The 16,844-nt window shown below is 40.1% G+C and overlaps 1 protein-coding gene across 2 annotated transcripts in view; it reads left to right on the forward strand.

Moving 5' to 3' along the window:
• MTMR7 (myotubularin related protein 7) overlaps positions 1-16,844 on the forward strand; it is a 96,186-nt gene that overhangs the window by 38,798 nt on the left and 40,544 nt on the right. For both annotated transcript variants that reach the window (XM_032618572.1, XM_032618573.1), the window contains exons 3-5: positions 623-785; positions 7,961-8,118; positions 16,430-16,558. In XM_032618572.1, the coding sequence (XP_032474463.1) occupies positions 623-785; positions 7,961-8,118; positions 16,430-16,558 (450 nt within the window). The remainder of the gene's footprint in view (positions 1-622; positions 786-7,960; positions 8,119-16,429; positions 16,559-16,844) is intronic.

Here is a 16,844-nt window from a genome sequence, read left to right on the forward strand (position 1 = left end):
GCAGAAGGTGGCAGGCACTACTTAGTGGGGAGGAATTTAGAGAATGAAGTGTTGCCACTGAGGGCTGAGCAGAGAGAGACCCTCCTGAAACGCCTGAGCACTTCAGCATGATTTCCTTTCAAGTAAATCTCTTCTGCAGCCTGCCTGACCACCAAGAGCTTCGAAAACAACAATATCACGTTGCTGTTGAACTTGAGAGCATTCCATGTGGAATTGAGGAGCATGGTGGCACCTCCCCGCGGAGCTGTCTCTAACTTTTGTTGATTGCAAGGTTTACTTTACTAACTTCTCATGACCTTGTTTAATTTTAGCTACTCAGTGCATTTCAACATTTGACGGCCCAAATGTTCCCTTACCTGGACCTGTGCAGAATTGTATGCCGAATAGTTTGCTTCATATAATTAGTTTGGATATCAGAAAGCTTGGCACTGAAAAATAAAATGATAAATTCAGACAGTGGGCTCTTACCCCAAACACGTAGATTCTTGTCATCTGAGTGCAAGCCAGCTGAAGGTCAGGGAGTGTTTCTTGTCTATGTCTGTGGCTCAGAGATCTGTGTTACTTTTTGTCCTATGTATCTGTTATTTGTGCTTAGTTTACCCACATTAACTTTTGGTGGTAGATTCTTCACAGTCAGATTTCCACCATCGAGAAACAGGCGACAACGGCTACCGGGTGCCCTCTGCTCATTCGCTGCAAGAACTTTCAGCTCTTACAGCTCATCATCCCTCAGGAAAGGGACTGCCATGACGTTTACATCTCTCTCATCCGCCTTGCGAGGCCAGGTAGGGCAGAGCGGCTCGGCATTCAGCTTGGACCCACTCTTAAGACATCCACAGATTGTGTTGAAGAAATATGGATAATCCTTCATAATTACAGTACTTTAGGAATTATCCCAGCCTTCAGATGAGGCCAAGAAATTTGACTGATAGAGTTCCTTGTCTTTTGGGGGGCGCCTCCTTCTGAGTTACTTACTGTATGAGCTTCTTTCATTAGTCATAGTTTTTATGTTGGAGGGGGTTTTAGCTGTGCTTCACTTTCGGGGTGAAATCATCCCAAAGTATGCCCTTCTGATACTGTGGTAGTCAAGCCACCTTGACTGAGCCCTAACACAAAACCCACAAATGGTTTTGTGTGGAAAACATTGATATCAAACAGGTCTAGGGCAGTTTTCCCTATTTGGGGGCTTTTAAGGTTTGGTTTCTGTTGCTTTTTGATAGTGATATGTATTTCCCAAGGTTGGCATAACTAGACCTTTGTTAGCATCAGTGAATGTTCAGGGTATGTATATGTTGATTCTCCTAAACAAAACCTCCTTAAGTGTTGTGGGAAGAATGGCTGATTTGAAAAATATATGCTATCAGTTACTCTCTGGTTATATATCCCTCAACGTAGGGTCTTTAGAATTATAGCTTATTATGCTTTAAGTCTAAGAAATTTATAGCTTACTATGCTGTAAATGTATGAAAATCTACACAGGTGTTTCTTGTGTACGTGGCTTGTGTGAACTGTAGGGTTCCTTTGTTCAGTGTCTTGGAAGTATACAGTGAAAGGAGATCATTTGTATAAGAGTAACATCCATGGTAGTGTTTACCCAGAAGTCATTAATAAGGGAGATAGGACATGTGCTTATAGTTACTTTACTAAATGCTTTTTGATTCAGGACAAGAAGTTTGATTGTAAACTCTTCAAAGCATTTGGTTGGGTCCTCAGATTCCTATGATACAACTGTATTGTCTGTTGAGAGCTGAGAGCTAAAGTTACGTGATGGGAACATCAGAATCTGATCGTTATGAACTTGACTTTGCTCCCCTTTCAAGTCAGCCCGTTGAGGCTTTTTCATCTCAGTGTGTTGAAAAGAACTGCCGAGTTAGCCAGAAAAGCAGTTGAACTTTTTGGAGGGCGCACTATAATTGGAACAGAAGTTCTGGGAAGATGTACGTGAGGTTGCATGTAGCAGAGAATGCGAGGGGAATTGCGCGCCAGCAGTTTCTGTGTCACTGATTAATGGATGTACTGGATGATAAATGTGCTCTGACCGGATTAATGGGATTTAGGAATAGCCCAGAGAACTGGGAAAGGGCTGAGGCACTGGAAGAGTAGATCACAGTGGCGGTGAGGGCTCTGGCCCCAGATGACAGTGAGTGCCCAGATTCACATTGCGAGGGTCCCCAGGGAGGAAAATCACTGTGTTCCCCTGCTTTTAAAAATGTACACTTTTTCTTAAAGATGAAGTTTTGGGAGTTCAGTATTAGCTGTAGCCAGAGACCAAAGAAAGAAATTATAGTCATTAATTGAATTAAAGCCATTACCTTAGAAGATTTTTTAAAAAGCCACCAGCATTGTGAAACATTGGAATTAGAAATGCCAGTTTATGTGAAACCTAGTACTTTCATGAGTATGGGAAGAGGAAATAGAATCCAAGCAGCTTCACAGTTTAATGCTAAAGGCAGTGCTAAAATTAGGACATATTACAGCCTGTCACCTTGGAAGCAGGGTGTTGAATCTGGGTGGAGGTGAGGCAAGGTGGAGGGAGTTTCCACCAGGAGTGTGGTGGCTTCTCAGACCATCCCAGGACCTTTTACAAATTACACCTTTGCACTCCTCAAGGTATTTCAGGAGAGGGGTGTGTGTGTGTGCGTGTGTGTGTGTGTGTGTGTTTGGTGGGGAAATGACTTTGAATTCCAGCAGCATAATATCCATCTCTGGGGTTATTGTGGTTGGTCACCAGCACAAATCATGTGTTTTCAGCTCCTTATGGGCACAGCTAAGGTCCTGTAGAGGACACTTTTTTTTTTTTAACAAAAGAAGAAATGTTTGCGAGTCCATTTCAGTCAAGGCCTGTGAAGGAGATAGCTTCATAGCTCTTGCGAGTCTGTCTTCACCGAATTACGATTTCTGGGATAAGGGTAAATCAAATGACTAAAAAATTTGTCTACATATTATTGGTTTGTCTTTCATATGAATTCAGATTGGTCAGAATTTGGTCATGGACTCTAAAAGATCCCAGCCAAAAAATAACGTAGCCAAATCCAGTAAGCTCCTTAATTCTCCGTAAAGAGATAAGTTAAAATAGGGCTGTGGCCCAAATGAGAAAAGAAATTAATGCTGTAGATCTCATGTACTAATAAGGTTATACATTTTTCTGATTCGAAGACCCCTGTTTCTCAGAGGGCTTCCATTTTCCCCATGTTCTTTCTTTTCTCCTCCCTCTAATTAGCCTCCTGCTGTTTATTTTTTTGTATCAATTATCTTTCCCTCTGTAGCATTCTTGGGTCCTTTAATATTTAAGCCATCTCTTTTGTTTATTTTCCCACTTTTATTAAATTGCAGTATTTTTTCAACCCATCTTAGTCCCTAATTCTTCAGCATGTTTACTGTGATTTTTAAAAATCTCAGGATTGATATAGTCTAATTTGCCTAATTTAACTTTTTACTGTTCTTATCTCAGTCAGTGCCACTCAAGCAATTTTTACAGTAACAATTTCCTTTTTATTGATGATACTAATCTCCGGGTCCCATAGCCCTTTTTTACTATGTGTTAGCTTCCACAATCCGGATGTTTAATTTGAGCACTTGTTTGTTCAAAATAGACAAGAAAGTTCTCATTTTTTTTTAATATGCAAAGTCCAATTAATAGCTGTGTTATCTTCTCACCCCTCTTTAAATGGGTTTTCAACTACGTTTATTTTCAGTTGCCTGAATCCATTAGGGCGTGTAGAGCAATTTAACTTCCTAAAGTTAAGGGTTAGGGTTTACTTTGGGTTCTAAAACCTCTGTGTTCTTCCAGTGACTGCTGGTGACTTTTCCCTTTCCTTCCTCATCCTTCACATTCTGCTGATGCTAATTCATGTTTGTGTTTCCTTTCGAGTTTTAAAAAAATTTGCATAACAGCCCATAATGTAATTGGATTATTCAGGTTTTACATTGGTTGTTACAAGTTTCCTTTAGTTTTTTTTTTTTTTTTTTTTTTTGTGGTTTGCGGGCCTCTCACCGTTGTGGCCTCTCCCGTTGCGGAGCACAGGCTCCAGACGCGCAGGCTCAGCGGCCATGGCTTACGGGCCCAGCCGCTCCGCAGCATGTGGGATCTTCCCGGACCGGGGCACGAACCCGTGTCCCCTGCATCGGCAGGCGGACTCTCAACCACTGCGCCACCAGGGAAGCCCTCGATTTTTAAAGTATTTTTGATTTTAGTATAAATTACCTTCGGTTTTTCCCAGTTAGTCAATAATAAGAGAGAATGCCCCCATGTTTTCTTTTCTGTTTTCCTAACTGCTTTGTTCTGCCCGAAGGCTCTCTTACTTGGTGGAATGAACACGCTTTCCTTTCTTACGGGAGGAAGGAGCAGAGGTTAGATGCCGAGACAAGGCCATTTGTAGGCTTGGTGCTTCCAGGTTGAAAGAGTTTCCACTTGATGGCCCATGTCTTCTCCAGGAGTAGAAAGGGGGATTATCTGAGCGGGAAGGAATTGATGAGAGCAGTAGGTATCGAATCGATTGCAGCCACACATGCATGCTGCCCTGTGTTAAGGCGTGCGCTGAACAATGATGCTAAAATAAGATAAGGTCAGTCCCATCTGTGTGTCTCTGTGCTTGGGTGGAGCTCATGCGCCTCTGCTTAGTCCTGAAACACTGACTTGGCCTTCTTAGAACCACAGACAAAATGCTACTCATTCTTAGTTTAATGTAGTATTTGAGAAATGGCCATTTTTCTTTCTAAATAGAAGTCTGCCCTTGTTTAGCGGTTATATGATTTAGGTAGGTAAGTAAAGGAAGTGCTAGAATGATTTCCACATAAGCTTTTCTGAAAATTTTTTTAATTAGAGGTGCACATTCCGTTTACTCCCCCCCACCCCATCCAAAGGCATGCTGAGGGTTTGCTTCTCGTTGGAGGCGCTCTTTTGCCCTCCTAGTCATGAGGCCCCAAGGGCCAAAGCCTTCAATGCATCCCCTGTTGAAGGTGCCAGGCCACGATCAGCAAAAGGCGTTTTATGTTGGATGTGATGGCCTAGACTTTGCGACGTGAAAAGCCAGTGGAGTATTTAACGTGTTTGTTTTAAGAGTGGGTGGAAAATCAGGGATTTGGCCTTCCCAAAGCACATAAGTATTTTCTCCCAGTTCAGATTCTGTAAGGACCGGAGATTTCTCAAAGCCCTACTTTGGTTGTTGTTGGTTTTAATTTACCTACCTTACTTAACTTATCTTAATAATGTTGATTACTAAACATTCTGCTACGTATTTTGCAAGAGATGGAGATGAGGGGAACAAAACCTTATGAATGGGAAATATTCAGTAAAATTTACAACTTTGTTAATGGTATTTTTAAATTTCTCAGAGTAGACAGTTCTTAGCTGAGGGCTTCTCCTGAGCTGGCCTCTGGGTAAGAAGCTTGCCCACATTAACAAGACTGAGCTTTGACTGACAAAAATGTGTTTCTCTGCCCGCATGTAGAATTTTAGGTAAATTGGGCCAAAGGTATGGTTGATCACCCTTTTCCTTAAAAATAACTGAAAGAGAGGGCTTCCCTGGTGGTGCAGTGGTTGAGAGTCCGCCTGCCGATGCAGGGGACATGGGTTCGTGCCCCGGTCCGGGAGGATCCCACATGCCGCGGAGCGGCTGGGCCCATGAGCCATGGCCGCTGAGCCTGCGCGTCCGGAGCCTTTGCTCCGCAACGGGAGAGGCCACAACGGTGAGAGACCCGCGAACCCCGCCCCCCAAAAAATTAACTGAAAGAGAAAATTTCATTATTTCAGTGGCAACCCATTCTGATGTCTCCCAATTCAAGAGTGATCTTCTTAATGTCGGTGACAAGTTATTCTTGCATTAATTTATGTGCAGTTTCCTCACCTCTTCCCAATGACAGCAAGAATGAGCCCATACATAGAAAACTATCTGCAGTCATAGAATGGTTTTCTTCTACCTTTAAACCTATTTGTAGGCATTTAGCAAATGGAATTTAACTTCCATTATTACCCCATCTTCCTTAGCTCTTCTTTCACTGAAGGAACTGAGGCTTTCTCAAGAGATTCTCTTGGCATCTTAAACAAATTGCATTTGTGGTTAACATTATGATATCAGAAGCCTGAGTCATGAAAATGGTACTTAGAGATGGAAAACATATGTCAGTGTTGAGCCGACCGTTCCCAGAACAGGATGTCAATTTAATATGCTGTCTGTCCAATTTGCTAAGATGACAAGAAACCGTTTTTACTGGAAGTGTCTGTGCTGTGTGTGTGTGTGCGTGTACATGTACCTGTATGTGTGCATTTTCTTTGTTGAAATCTCAGTATGCTCAATTTTCAAATTTAGAAATATGACATCGAGAGAGAATGAAATAGACATAGCTTATCTCACTGATAAACCCCAGTCTTCTCGCTTCTTTTTTACAAGAAAGAGTGCATGTCTAATTCAAAAGTCTGGTACTTAAAATATGACCCTTATCTTATCATTCTAGTAGATGAGTCATTTCAGTAGTAATCAAAGGAAGCTGGAAACTTGAGTTTTGACCTTAGGCTGCCTGTGTATTATTGCAGCCTTTTGCTGGTGGTGAGATGCTTTGTTGGTCCTCCAGACACACATTTAGGAGCACTGAAGTGTCCATGCTGAACGCCATTGACAGATGAAGGAACAAATGGGGTGATCCAAGAAAGCTGTAAGGAGGAAAAATTCTGTTGAAAAAAAAAAAGAAGATTAGGGGGATGGTTGGAAAGAAAATATACAAAAGCGGCCTGTCTGGGGAGAAGAGAGAAGGGTCTGCCTTGGAGCGGGGGCAGAGTGCGTGGTGGTGAACGCCAGACTCCCTCCCGCCTAGCTGTGTGACCCTGGGATCGCTGCAAAACACCCCTTTGCCTCAGATTTCTCACCTGTGCAAGGAGACCTGTCATGATGCTTACTAGATGGGTCAGTACATTTAATCAGAACAGAATCTGGAATGAAACAAGGGTTCACTGAGTATCAACCACGATTTATTATCACCAGAAATGCTTTGATTTGCACGGTCCAGTAGGTAGCTCCTAGCCGTACATAAACAAATTTGAGTTCTGGTTTTCTAAGGGAATATATATGTTCTTTTTTTTTTTCTTTTTTTTAAAATTGAACTATAGTCGATTTACAATATTGTGTTAGTTTCAGGAGTTCAGCAAAGTTATGCGTATATATTCTTTTTCAGATTCTTTTCCATTATAGCTTATTACAGGATATTGAATATGGTTCCCTGTGCTATACAGGAAATCCTTATTGTTTATTTTATATATAGTGGTGTGTATCTGTTAATCCCATACTCCTAATTTCTGCACCCCCCTTCGCCTTTGGTAACCATAAGTTTGTTTTCTATGTCTGTGAGTCTGTTTCTGTTTCATAAATAAGTTAATTTGTATTATTTTTTAGAATCCACGTAAGAGTGATATCATATATTTGTCTTTGTCTGACTTACTTCACTTAGTATGGTAATCTCTGGGTCCATTCATGTTGCTGCAAATGGCAATATTTCATTCTTTCTTATGGCTAATACTCTATTGTATGTATATATATATACACACACACATATATATCTCACATCTTCTTTATCCATTCATCTGTTGATGGACACTTAGGTTACTTCTGTGTCTTAGCTATTGTAAGCACACATATATTCTTAATTACTTTTTAATCTCCATATTTTATGTGGTCTGAAAATATATTCGCTTTCAGAAGCAACTCAAAAAAAAAAAAAAAGATGGGGAAGGCCATGCTCCTGAAAGAAAAGAAGTTCTTGTGAAGTTGAGTTCAGTTGTCCTGAGGTCTTGTCGTTGTTGGGAAGAGGTGGGTTCACCCACCTCAGAGACAGGGTACCCTGGGAGAGCCCCAAGGGGTGAGAAGCTGGGCTGGCCTCTCCAGCCCAGACAGAATGCATTTGGGGAAATTTGATTCTGGCTTTAACTTGGCTTGATTTGGCTTTATTCTCCCCCTTTCTTTTTTTGCAGTGAAATATGAAGAGTTATACTGCTTTTCATTCAACCCCAAGCTGGATAGAGAAGAAAGGGAACAAGGCTGGATGCTGATCGATCTCAGTGAAGAGTACAAGCGAATGGGCCTCCCTAATAATTACTGGCAGCTCAGCGATGTGAACAGAGATTACAGAGTGAGTGGAGGCATTTGGTGAAATGCAGATACTTAATCCAGATGAAACCATGATTTCACATAGTTTAGCATGACTTCTGTTTGATCTCCTTCAACTTCGATAGCTCTTTGTGGGTACAGATGTGTGGATTCCCAAGTCTCCCTTGGTTATTGCCGGCTCTGTTTCCTACTTGCACTTAGAATCAGAAAGTGTGAACAGGGTCACCCCAGAGAACATCTCCTCTAATGGATGAGGGAGTGGAAACCCGGAGAGGCCCAGTGGTGGGCCTCAGGGCCAGCACCTCCCTGCTCCCAGCCAGTCTTTTTATAGCTCAGTGAGTGATGGCTGGAGAATCACAGAGGCTCTGCTGGCAGCTTGGCATGAGCTCTCTGTGCTCACTGAACTCTTGATTGGTACACAGGGTCACCAAGAGCCTTCCCTAGAGAAATGAGGAGAAATATGTCTGCACTTACAGAAGGGAATGGGCGATGCAGCGAAGCAGGAGGGGCAGGGCCAATTCCATATTCTCCCTGAGGGTGGACTTACAAATCAGTGTTGGTTTCCCTGTGAATTTTTAAAGTGTTTTCAGTAATAAAAGTACATAAGAACATTGCAGAGAATTTACAAAAGAGAAGAGAGCCGGCATCGCATTGCCCTAACATTCTTCTAGAAGGTTTTAAATTTTTTCTTAATTTTTTTCTCATCTGCATAGTCCAATAACTTTTTTCTTACATGAGTAATGCATTTCATTGTTTGGAAAATGTCAGGGCAAAGGAACCGTTCAAATATATACAACAAAAATGGAATCATACTACATATGCCTTGTGTTTTGCTTTTCTTCACGTAGCATATTGTGAGTGTTATCCTGTCAATAAATATATTTTATATCATTTTAAAACATTATATAATATGACATAGTATGGCTATATCATATTCTATCTGTCTAATCTCTAATTTTTAGACATTTAGGTTATTATTATTTTTCACTATTTTAAATAACATAGTGAGAACATTCTGGTAACTGTACCTTTGCCCATGTTAAAAGTCTTTTTTTTAAAGACAGATTCCTAAAGGTGGAATTTGTATGTCAAAAGGTTTACTCAAATTTTTGTACATATTATCAAAAAGAACTGCAGGGCTTCCCTGGTGGCGCGGTGGTTGAGAGTGCGCCTGCTGATGCGGGGGACGCGGGTTCGTGCCCCGGTCCGGGAAGATCCCACATGCCGCGAGTGGCTGGGCCCGTGAGCCATGGCTGCTGAGCCTGCGCGTCTGGAGCCTGTGCTCCGCCACGGGAGAGGCCGCAACAGTGAGAGGCCCGCGTACCGCAAAAAAAAAAAAAAAAAAAAAAAAAAAAAAGAAAGATTGTACCAATTTATATAAATTCTCAACAGTTGTGTAGGAGAATGCTTGAGTCTTTGTACCTTCACCATTAAAGAGTTTATTTCTTAAAAATCTTTTGACAGCTTGATAGTGGGATAGGTGATTTCTCAACTTAATCTTCACACCTTCATCTCTTGAATTGTAGTTTCGTACATGCTGACCATTTATATCTTGTCCGCTCTTAACTGACCATTTCTGGCCGCATATTTTGAATCCTGATTACTTTCTTCACCTTACCATATGGATTTTCTATATTGTGACAGTATTCGTATCAGTAATTAAATGACTGTGTAACATTCCATCAAGTGAATGTACCATAATATACTTAAATATTTCCCTATTATTAGACATTTAGATTACTCATAATTTTTGCCATATGAATAGTTCTGGGAGTAATATCTTTGTTCGTGTGATTTTCCCCGTATTTTAAATTATTTTCTAAGGATAAATTCCCAGGACCAATTACAAGGCATAAGAGGCTTAAATCTTTTTTTTTAGATTTCAAGCAGGCAGGCCATTGATGGTTTTGCTTTTGATCAGTATTTAGTTGTTAATTTCTGTTCCCTTGTATAGCAAGCAGTATATGTGACCTGTAAGATTTGAACTTTGGGGATTTTTTGAAGATTTATGTCTTCATAAAACACCCAATATTTGATTAATTATCAATATTTGATTTTGTCAATGTTTTGAGTCTGGAAAAAATGTGTATTCTCTGTTATTTGGGTATAAAATTCTGTCTCCATCTAAATTAAGTTTCTTATGTTATTTTGGTCCCTTTGCTCACTTGATTTCTGACAGAGGTATGTAAAAATTTCCCATTATGATTGTTGATTGGACGTTTTCTCCTTACATTTCTAAAGTGTTTGCAGTATATATTTTTGAAGTTATGTTGTCCAGCACATAATGGTTTAGGACATCTGTTTGGTGTGCTTTTTATCAACTTAAAATATCCTTTTTTCCTGTGAATGCTTTGAATTCTATTTTGTATTATTATGTTTCTACTGTTTTCTTCTTCTTGTCAGAATTTGCCTGGTAGAGCTCTACTTATCCCGTTACTTTCAGTGATCCTATATGAATGTTTTGTCCTTTTAAAAAATATCTAACAGTGGGAATTCCCTGGCGGTCCAGTGGTTAGGACTTGGCACTTTAACTGCTGAGGCCCAGGTTCAATCTCTGGTCAGGGAACTAAGATCCCGCATGGGGCAGGAAAATAATAATAATAATAATCTAACAGTAGTTACCTTTGGGTTGTGAGGGTGGAATGTGTTGTTTTTTCTCAAATTAGGTATGGTTAGATTTTGATTTTGCAGTAACTGATATCTATGACATTGTTCTAGATACTATGGTTTGTGGTTTTACTAGTCATGTTTTTCCCCTTTTCATATGTATAGCTAGATAGTTTTTTTCTTGTATTTGCCTGTAATAATTTTGGAAATATACATCTTACTGCTTTCTTCCATTGATTATTCTTCATTTTAAAACAGCTGTTTATTTATTATGCCACTCTTCCAACATACACAAAACTTTGAAAATTAATGAAATGAACAGCAGGGAGCTGCATACTATGTAAGAACAAACATGGCCAATGCTGTTAAACCTCCTTAATATTCCCTCCAAATCACTTCCTGCTCCAGGGTCACTGACTGCAATTTGGTGTTGTCATTCCTTTCTATTTATAACGTTTCTACGTTTGTAAGTAGCAGCATGTCGTATTTTTTCGTGCGTTTTTTTACATTTTCTGTATGCGGTATCGTGCTGAATGTTGCTTACTGAAACTTGACTTTTCACTCAAGTTGTATTTGTGAGATTCATTTAACAAACACATGTATAATAGTTACCACATGCCAGGCTATGTTCTAGAAGCTTAAAAAATGTTAGCAGTCCTGTGTGGTAGGTGTTGTTATTATCCCTGCTTTCAAATGGAGAAACTCAGGCAGAGATGGATTAAGTAACTGTCCAAGATGTAAAGAAGTTAGTAACTGTTGAAACTTATAGCTCTTAGTTACTCATTCTTCACTATTGTCTTATACTCCATTTTACAAATATACCATAGTTTAAACTTTTATTTATTCTTTTTCTTTTATTTCTCTCTTTTGTTTTACCATCTCAAATAAAGCCGTTATCTGGCTTATATATGACTCATAGTACATTTTGAGTTTCTACCTAGGAGTAGAATTTCTGAGTTAGAGGGTATGTGGATTTTAGCCTTACTAGATATTGCCAGATTCTTTTTTTTTTTTTTTGACGTGGACCATTTTTAAAGTCTTTATTGAATATGTTACAGTACTGCTTCCGTTGTATGTTTTGGTCCTTTGACCGCGAAGCATGTGGGATCCTAGCTCCCTGACCAGGGATTGAACCTGGACTCCCCACATTGGAAGGCGAAGTCTTAAGCACGGGACTGCCAGGGAAGTCCCATTGTTGCCAGATTCTTTTCCAAAGTGTTTGCATGGACTTACACATCTAAGATATGATTTCTCATTACCCCACAGACTTACCAACAGTTGGTATTTACAGGGTTTGGTGGTATCCCTACTTATTGACCCAACAGTCTTCTGGGAATTTCTTCTAAAGAGTTAGCATAAACGCACAGTGACGTACACAGTTATTTATTGAAGCATTGTTTATCAAAGCATGTATTAGAAGAAACCCAAATTTCTTTAATAGAGGACCAGTTAAATAATTTTGGGTCGATTCGTATAATTAAATTAGTGTGTAGCCATTAAAAACATGTAGAATATTTCCATGTACTGATAAGGAAAGATCGCTGAAGTATATTGTTAGGTTCAAAAAAGCAATGCACAGTATCGTGAATATAGTGTGATACCTTTTATTTTATAAAAGAGGGAGAAAAATAAGACTTGTTCATATGGATGTGTAATTGCCCCAAAGTGATAACCTAGAAAGTAGGTGGGAATGGGATGAATAGAACACAAGGGTGAGGCTGTGCACCTTTTTGTATTGTTTTATTTTTTTTATAACCATGTGAATTTATTAACTAATCAAAACGTTAAATTTGAGAAAATGCCAATTGAATTGGTGTGAAATAGATCTCAGTGTGGTTTTCTTTACATTGCCCTGTTGTCATTTATAGCTGTTGCAAATATCTCCTCTTGGGAGATATTTATGTACTGTGCCTAGAGTATCTTTTAATCCTCAGAAGTTTTGAGTTGTCAATGTTTCCTAGTTTGTTTCATGGTTTTAGCATATTGTTTAAGAAAAAATCCTGGTCTATTCGCTAACCTTTGTCCCAGTTTACACTGTGTAATTTCCATAGTTACGTTTTCACTAATTATGATTATTATAGCTTTATAGTAAATCTTGATATTGTGCAAGTCAGGTCCTTCCACATCCTTCTTCTGGATATATTGAATGTACAGATTATTTGCGATAGAATGGCCACTTTCATGATACTGAATTTTCTTTGTAATTACCCTTAAATCTAACGATCATAATCTTACACTGTGAGTGGACATTTGGGTCCTTTTTGTCTCAATCATTATAAAGTATCTGGCTAATGTAATAGTTTGTTCCCATGCTAAAGCCAACCTTTGCAGTGAATTTCTAGCCTTGAAATGAAAGGCAGGAAAATCCAAGTTTAGTAAAGAAAATAGGATATCCTTTTACAATTAAAAAAAAATATGACACACCCTTGGGTGGGGAAGAAAATGAGGCTAAGGCACGTCTTGTGGAATAATATTTTCTTGAAAACACAGGTTCTTGTTATTTTTGATGAGGTTTCCTTCTAGACTTAGCACCACAAACATGACTCACGTTTAGTCACTTAAGTCCTACAGTATAGAGACTGCAAAACTTGAGTTACTCAGCATTTTTTTCCCAAAAGTAATACACAGCAAACCCAAACTAACAATCAACAAACTGTGTTGAAACAGAAAAGGTGAAAACCTAGGGGATTTTCTGATTTTACAAATATCATTGAAATAGCGAGAAAGGTGATGAACCCTCATTTATTACCAGTTAAAAATATAATAAAAGTTGGTTCTATCAAACTATTTCTGACTGTTAGTCCGTCGGGAAGATTATGTCATCATCCGTTACTTTTGCTTTTAACCTCATGGTTGAGAAAAACCTCTACTTTTTCCTCCCTTCTTTTGTAAGAGTTATTTCTTTCTTTTCACAAGTTATTTGATGTAAGTGGGGCTAGTGATGTCATCGGATGGAGAAGAAGCTTTTGTCATTGGTGGAAATAACACCATACATAGCGCACAGAGACTTAGGTTCCAGAACCGGCGCTGCCCTTTTCTCTCCATGTGGTCTTGGGCAGGCTAATTATTATTATCATAATCACCTCTATCAGCATTACTATTATCCCTGTTTATAAGACACTTGCTTCTGGTAATCTAACTCTCTAAGCTAAGATTTCCTTTCTGTACCTAACTCTTAAAATTGTCTTTCTTTAAATAAAATAATTGGCATTCATTACTAGGTTAAATTTTTAATCTATTTCTCTTGGAATAAAATTGAAAGTATAACCCAAACCAGTAATTTTTTAAAATCTTGTTTATTTCAGTTCTCTACAGCTATAGTTCATGTATTATGTATTATTTTATTTTATGTATATACAAATCATTTCATGCTGTTCATACCCCTTTTCTTCTCCCCATTACATCATAAATTCCTTGAAATAAATTTTAGGTCTTAAATGTTGAAGAAGACTGTTGTCTTTATAGATATATCTCAGTTCCTGACAACTAACCCTTGTCCTAAAGTGCTCAACTGAGTGACGGGTCCTCAATAAATACAGAACCTTGGCTGGCCCTCAGATGGATACTATGTTGCAGTGGTAAATACATGTATTGGGAGGTTGTAACCAGGGCAACAGAGATCAAAGATTCCTGGGAATGTGAACTCCTTGAGACCAGTAAATCTTTTGTTATTCATCACTGCTCTAGCACCTAACCTAATGCCTGACACATAATAAGTATTCAGTAAAAATTTGTTGATAGACACCAGTATTCTATGATAATCATCACACTTCTAAGAAACTAGAACTTAATGATTCCAGCTACTAAAAAGAATGGATGATTATGTAACATGATAGAGGTGCTAATTGTCACTACAACGGCAATTGTATTACAATGTACAAATGTATCAAATTAATGTTTTATAATTTAAATTATACAGTGTTATATGTTATGTGTTAAATATATTTCAGTTAAAAAAAAAAAACTTGTTGAATGAATGAAAGAATTACCAAAAAAGGTTCCTCTTGGCCAGGGGAACCAAGACATGCAGGCACTCCCGGCAGGCTTATTTAGCGGAGGACAAAGAAAATCGTTCCCTTATTAATTAAAAAAAATTACGCAGGACTTGTTTTAACTTACTGAACTTACTGAAACTTAGTGAACTTACTGAAAACCTACCAATTTCCTTTTTAAAACTGCTATTTTAAGAAAACGTTGTTAAGTCTGGTGCAATGACTACGTCTCTTGAACTCAGACGCGCAGGTGTGGTCTGTGTAGTAATGTTCTGGCTGCCTGACTCCAGAGAGGTCCTGACAGCAGATTTGCAGGGAAGCAAGTGTAGTGTCTGTGGGCAGTAATTCCAGTAAAATCTCAGGTTCCAAGTAGCTTGGACCATCTGTTCTTGGTCTGGGATTTTTGTCTCAGTGCCAGAGCCCACGTTGACGTCTTTGGTAATCTTGCCTAAAATGCCGTTGGGGAAATGCTCTGGGCCTGGGAACTTCACTTCTGTGGCCCATCTGTCTCCTTCTCAATGCGGTGCCCAGGCTGGAAGCAGACAAGGTAGGCAGGAGGGCAGGCGAGGGAGGCGTCGTCACAGAACAACTGATGTGAGCTTTGTGACGGGTTCTCGTTCCCTTCGGTCCCGTGAGTGGTAAGGACGGGCGGGATGGTTAGAGGACGTGCAGACACACATTTCCCCTGCTGCTATACCTGCTTGAGGACTCTTCTTGAAGCGCCCAAGGACGTGCTTGACTTCTAGGAAATAAACAAAGTTCAGGAACTGCCATCTAACCGGTCCTCGTGTTGCAAAAGGATGGATTGGCTGCCATCAAAGCAAAATATGTCGAGCAAGAAGTCGACTACTATTACTGTGGCCACCATTCCCATTTCTGTCAGGATTAATGGTTGATGAAGAGCCTCGTCATGGGTGTCCTTGTATCAGCCCCGGGGGATGTCATTTCTGTTCCGCGTCAGTTTTAGAGAATAGCAAGTACTCAGTAGTTTGACTTCTTGAAGGTCGTGAAGTTGGCAAGTTGGAGCTAGGTTTTAAACCCCTGATTTCTGACAGAATTGCTGGACCATTCCGAGGTGCCAGAGCTTCCACTGGGGGAAATCAGTGCCGGGGATGCGCAGAAAGGGTAAATCATTTCTTACCACTTCTAAAATCGTCACGTAAGAAACAAAAAGTTGTCGTAGTGTGTGTTGAAGGGTGGAAGAGCAGGGGAGAGGAATTGGGTCGGCCCCCCCCCCGAAGAGTGGGTGGGCTTTGGGAAGATGTCTGGGGAGGGTGTTGGCTTGACCGTCACCTCAGATAGGAGCGCACAGAGGGTGTGCCAGGGACAGGAAGGTGCCCTAGGAGGTCACCACTGGTGCTGACATTTTAGGACATTGTCTCCCAGTGTCAGGCTGTCTTAAACAGGCAGCTGAAGTTTTCCCAGTTGCCAGGATGCAGAATTGCAGTTTGTCCCTTTTCGATGAAAGAAATGCTCGCTTGTCACTGTCTTACCTCCTACCAAGAGCCCTTGGAGAGAAGGGGCAACGCCTGAGGGCAGGATGATGAAGAGTGTCTTGCTTTGCTTCCCTGTGATTTCTTAGAACCAGCACTCCACTTCTCTGAAGTGGCTCTGTAACTTGGTTAAGAACACTTAAATATGCAACCTGTAAGCCCAGTGAAGTGGAATTTCTGGTGGCAGTGTGTAAAGCATGACTAGATTGCCTAAAACATGCCCTTGTGCTTTCCACAACAGGTCTGTGACTCTTACCCTACGGAGCTGTACGTTCCCAGAACGGCCACGGCACACATCATCGTGGGGAGTTCCAAGTTCCGGAGCCGACGGCGATTTCCTGTCCTTTCTTACTACCGTAAAGATAACCACGTAAGTCTCGAGGCATGCTTTTGTTTCATGCTTTGCTTTTCTTCTTATATCATAAACAGGCCTTATCCAGGGAATTCTGCTGTGTGTGTGTGGGTTTGAATTCTTTTTAAAGTATGCGGATATTGCTGTGTGTGTGGTACGACATGACACAACACAACTGTGCTTAAACCCTTATCTTCTGTAGAAGTTGACCTTCCGTGTTTATTTGACAATAAAGGAATGGGAAAGAGTCACAACACACCTGACCTTAATCATCTGAGTGAGCGCCGTCCTCTCTTCTAACTGG

This window comes from Phocoena sinus, chromosome 21 (assembly GCF_008692025.1).
Source record: "Phocoena sinus isolate mPhoSin1 chromosome 21, mPhoSin1.pri, whole genome shotgun sequence".
Lineage (NCBI taxonomy): Eukaryota > Metazoa > Chordata > Mammalia > Artiodactyla > Phocoenidae > Phocoena > Phocoena sinus.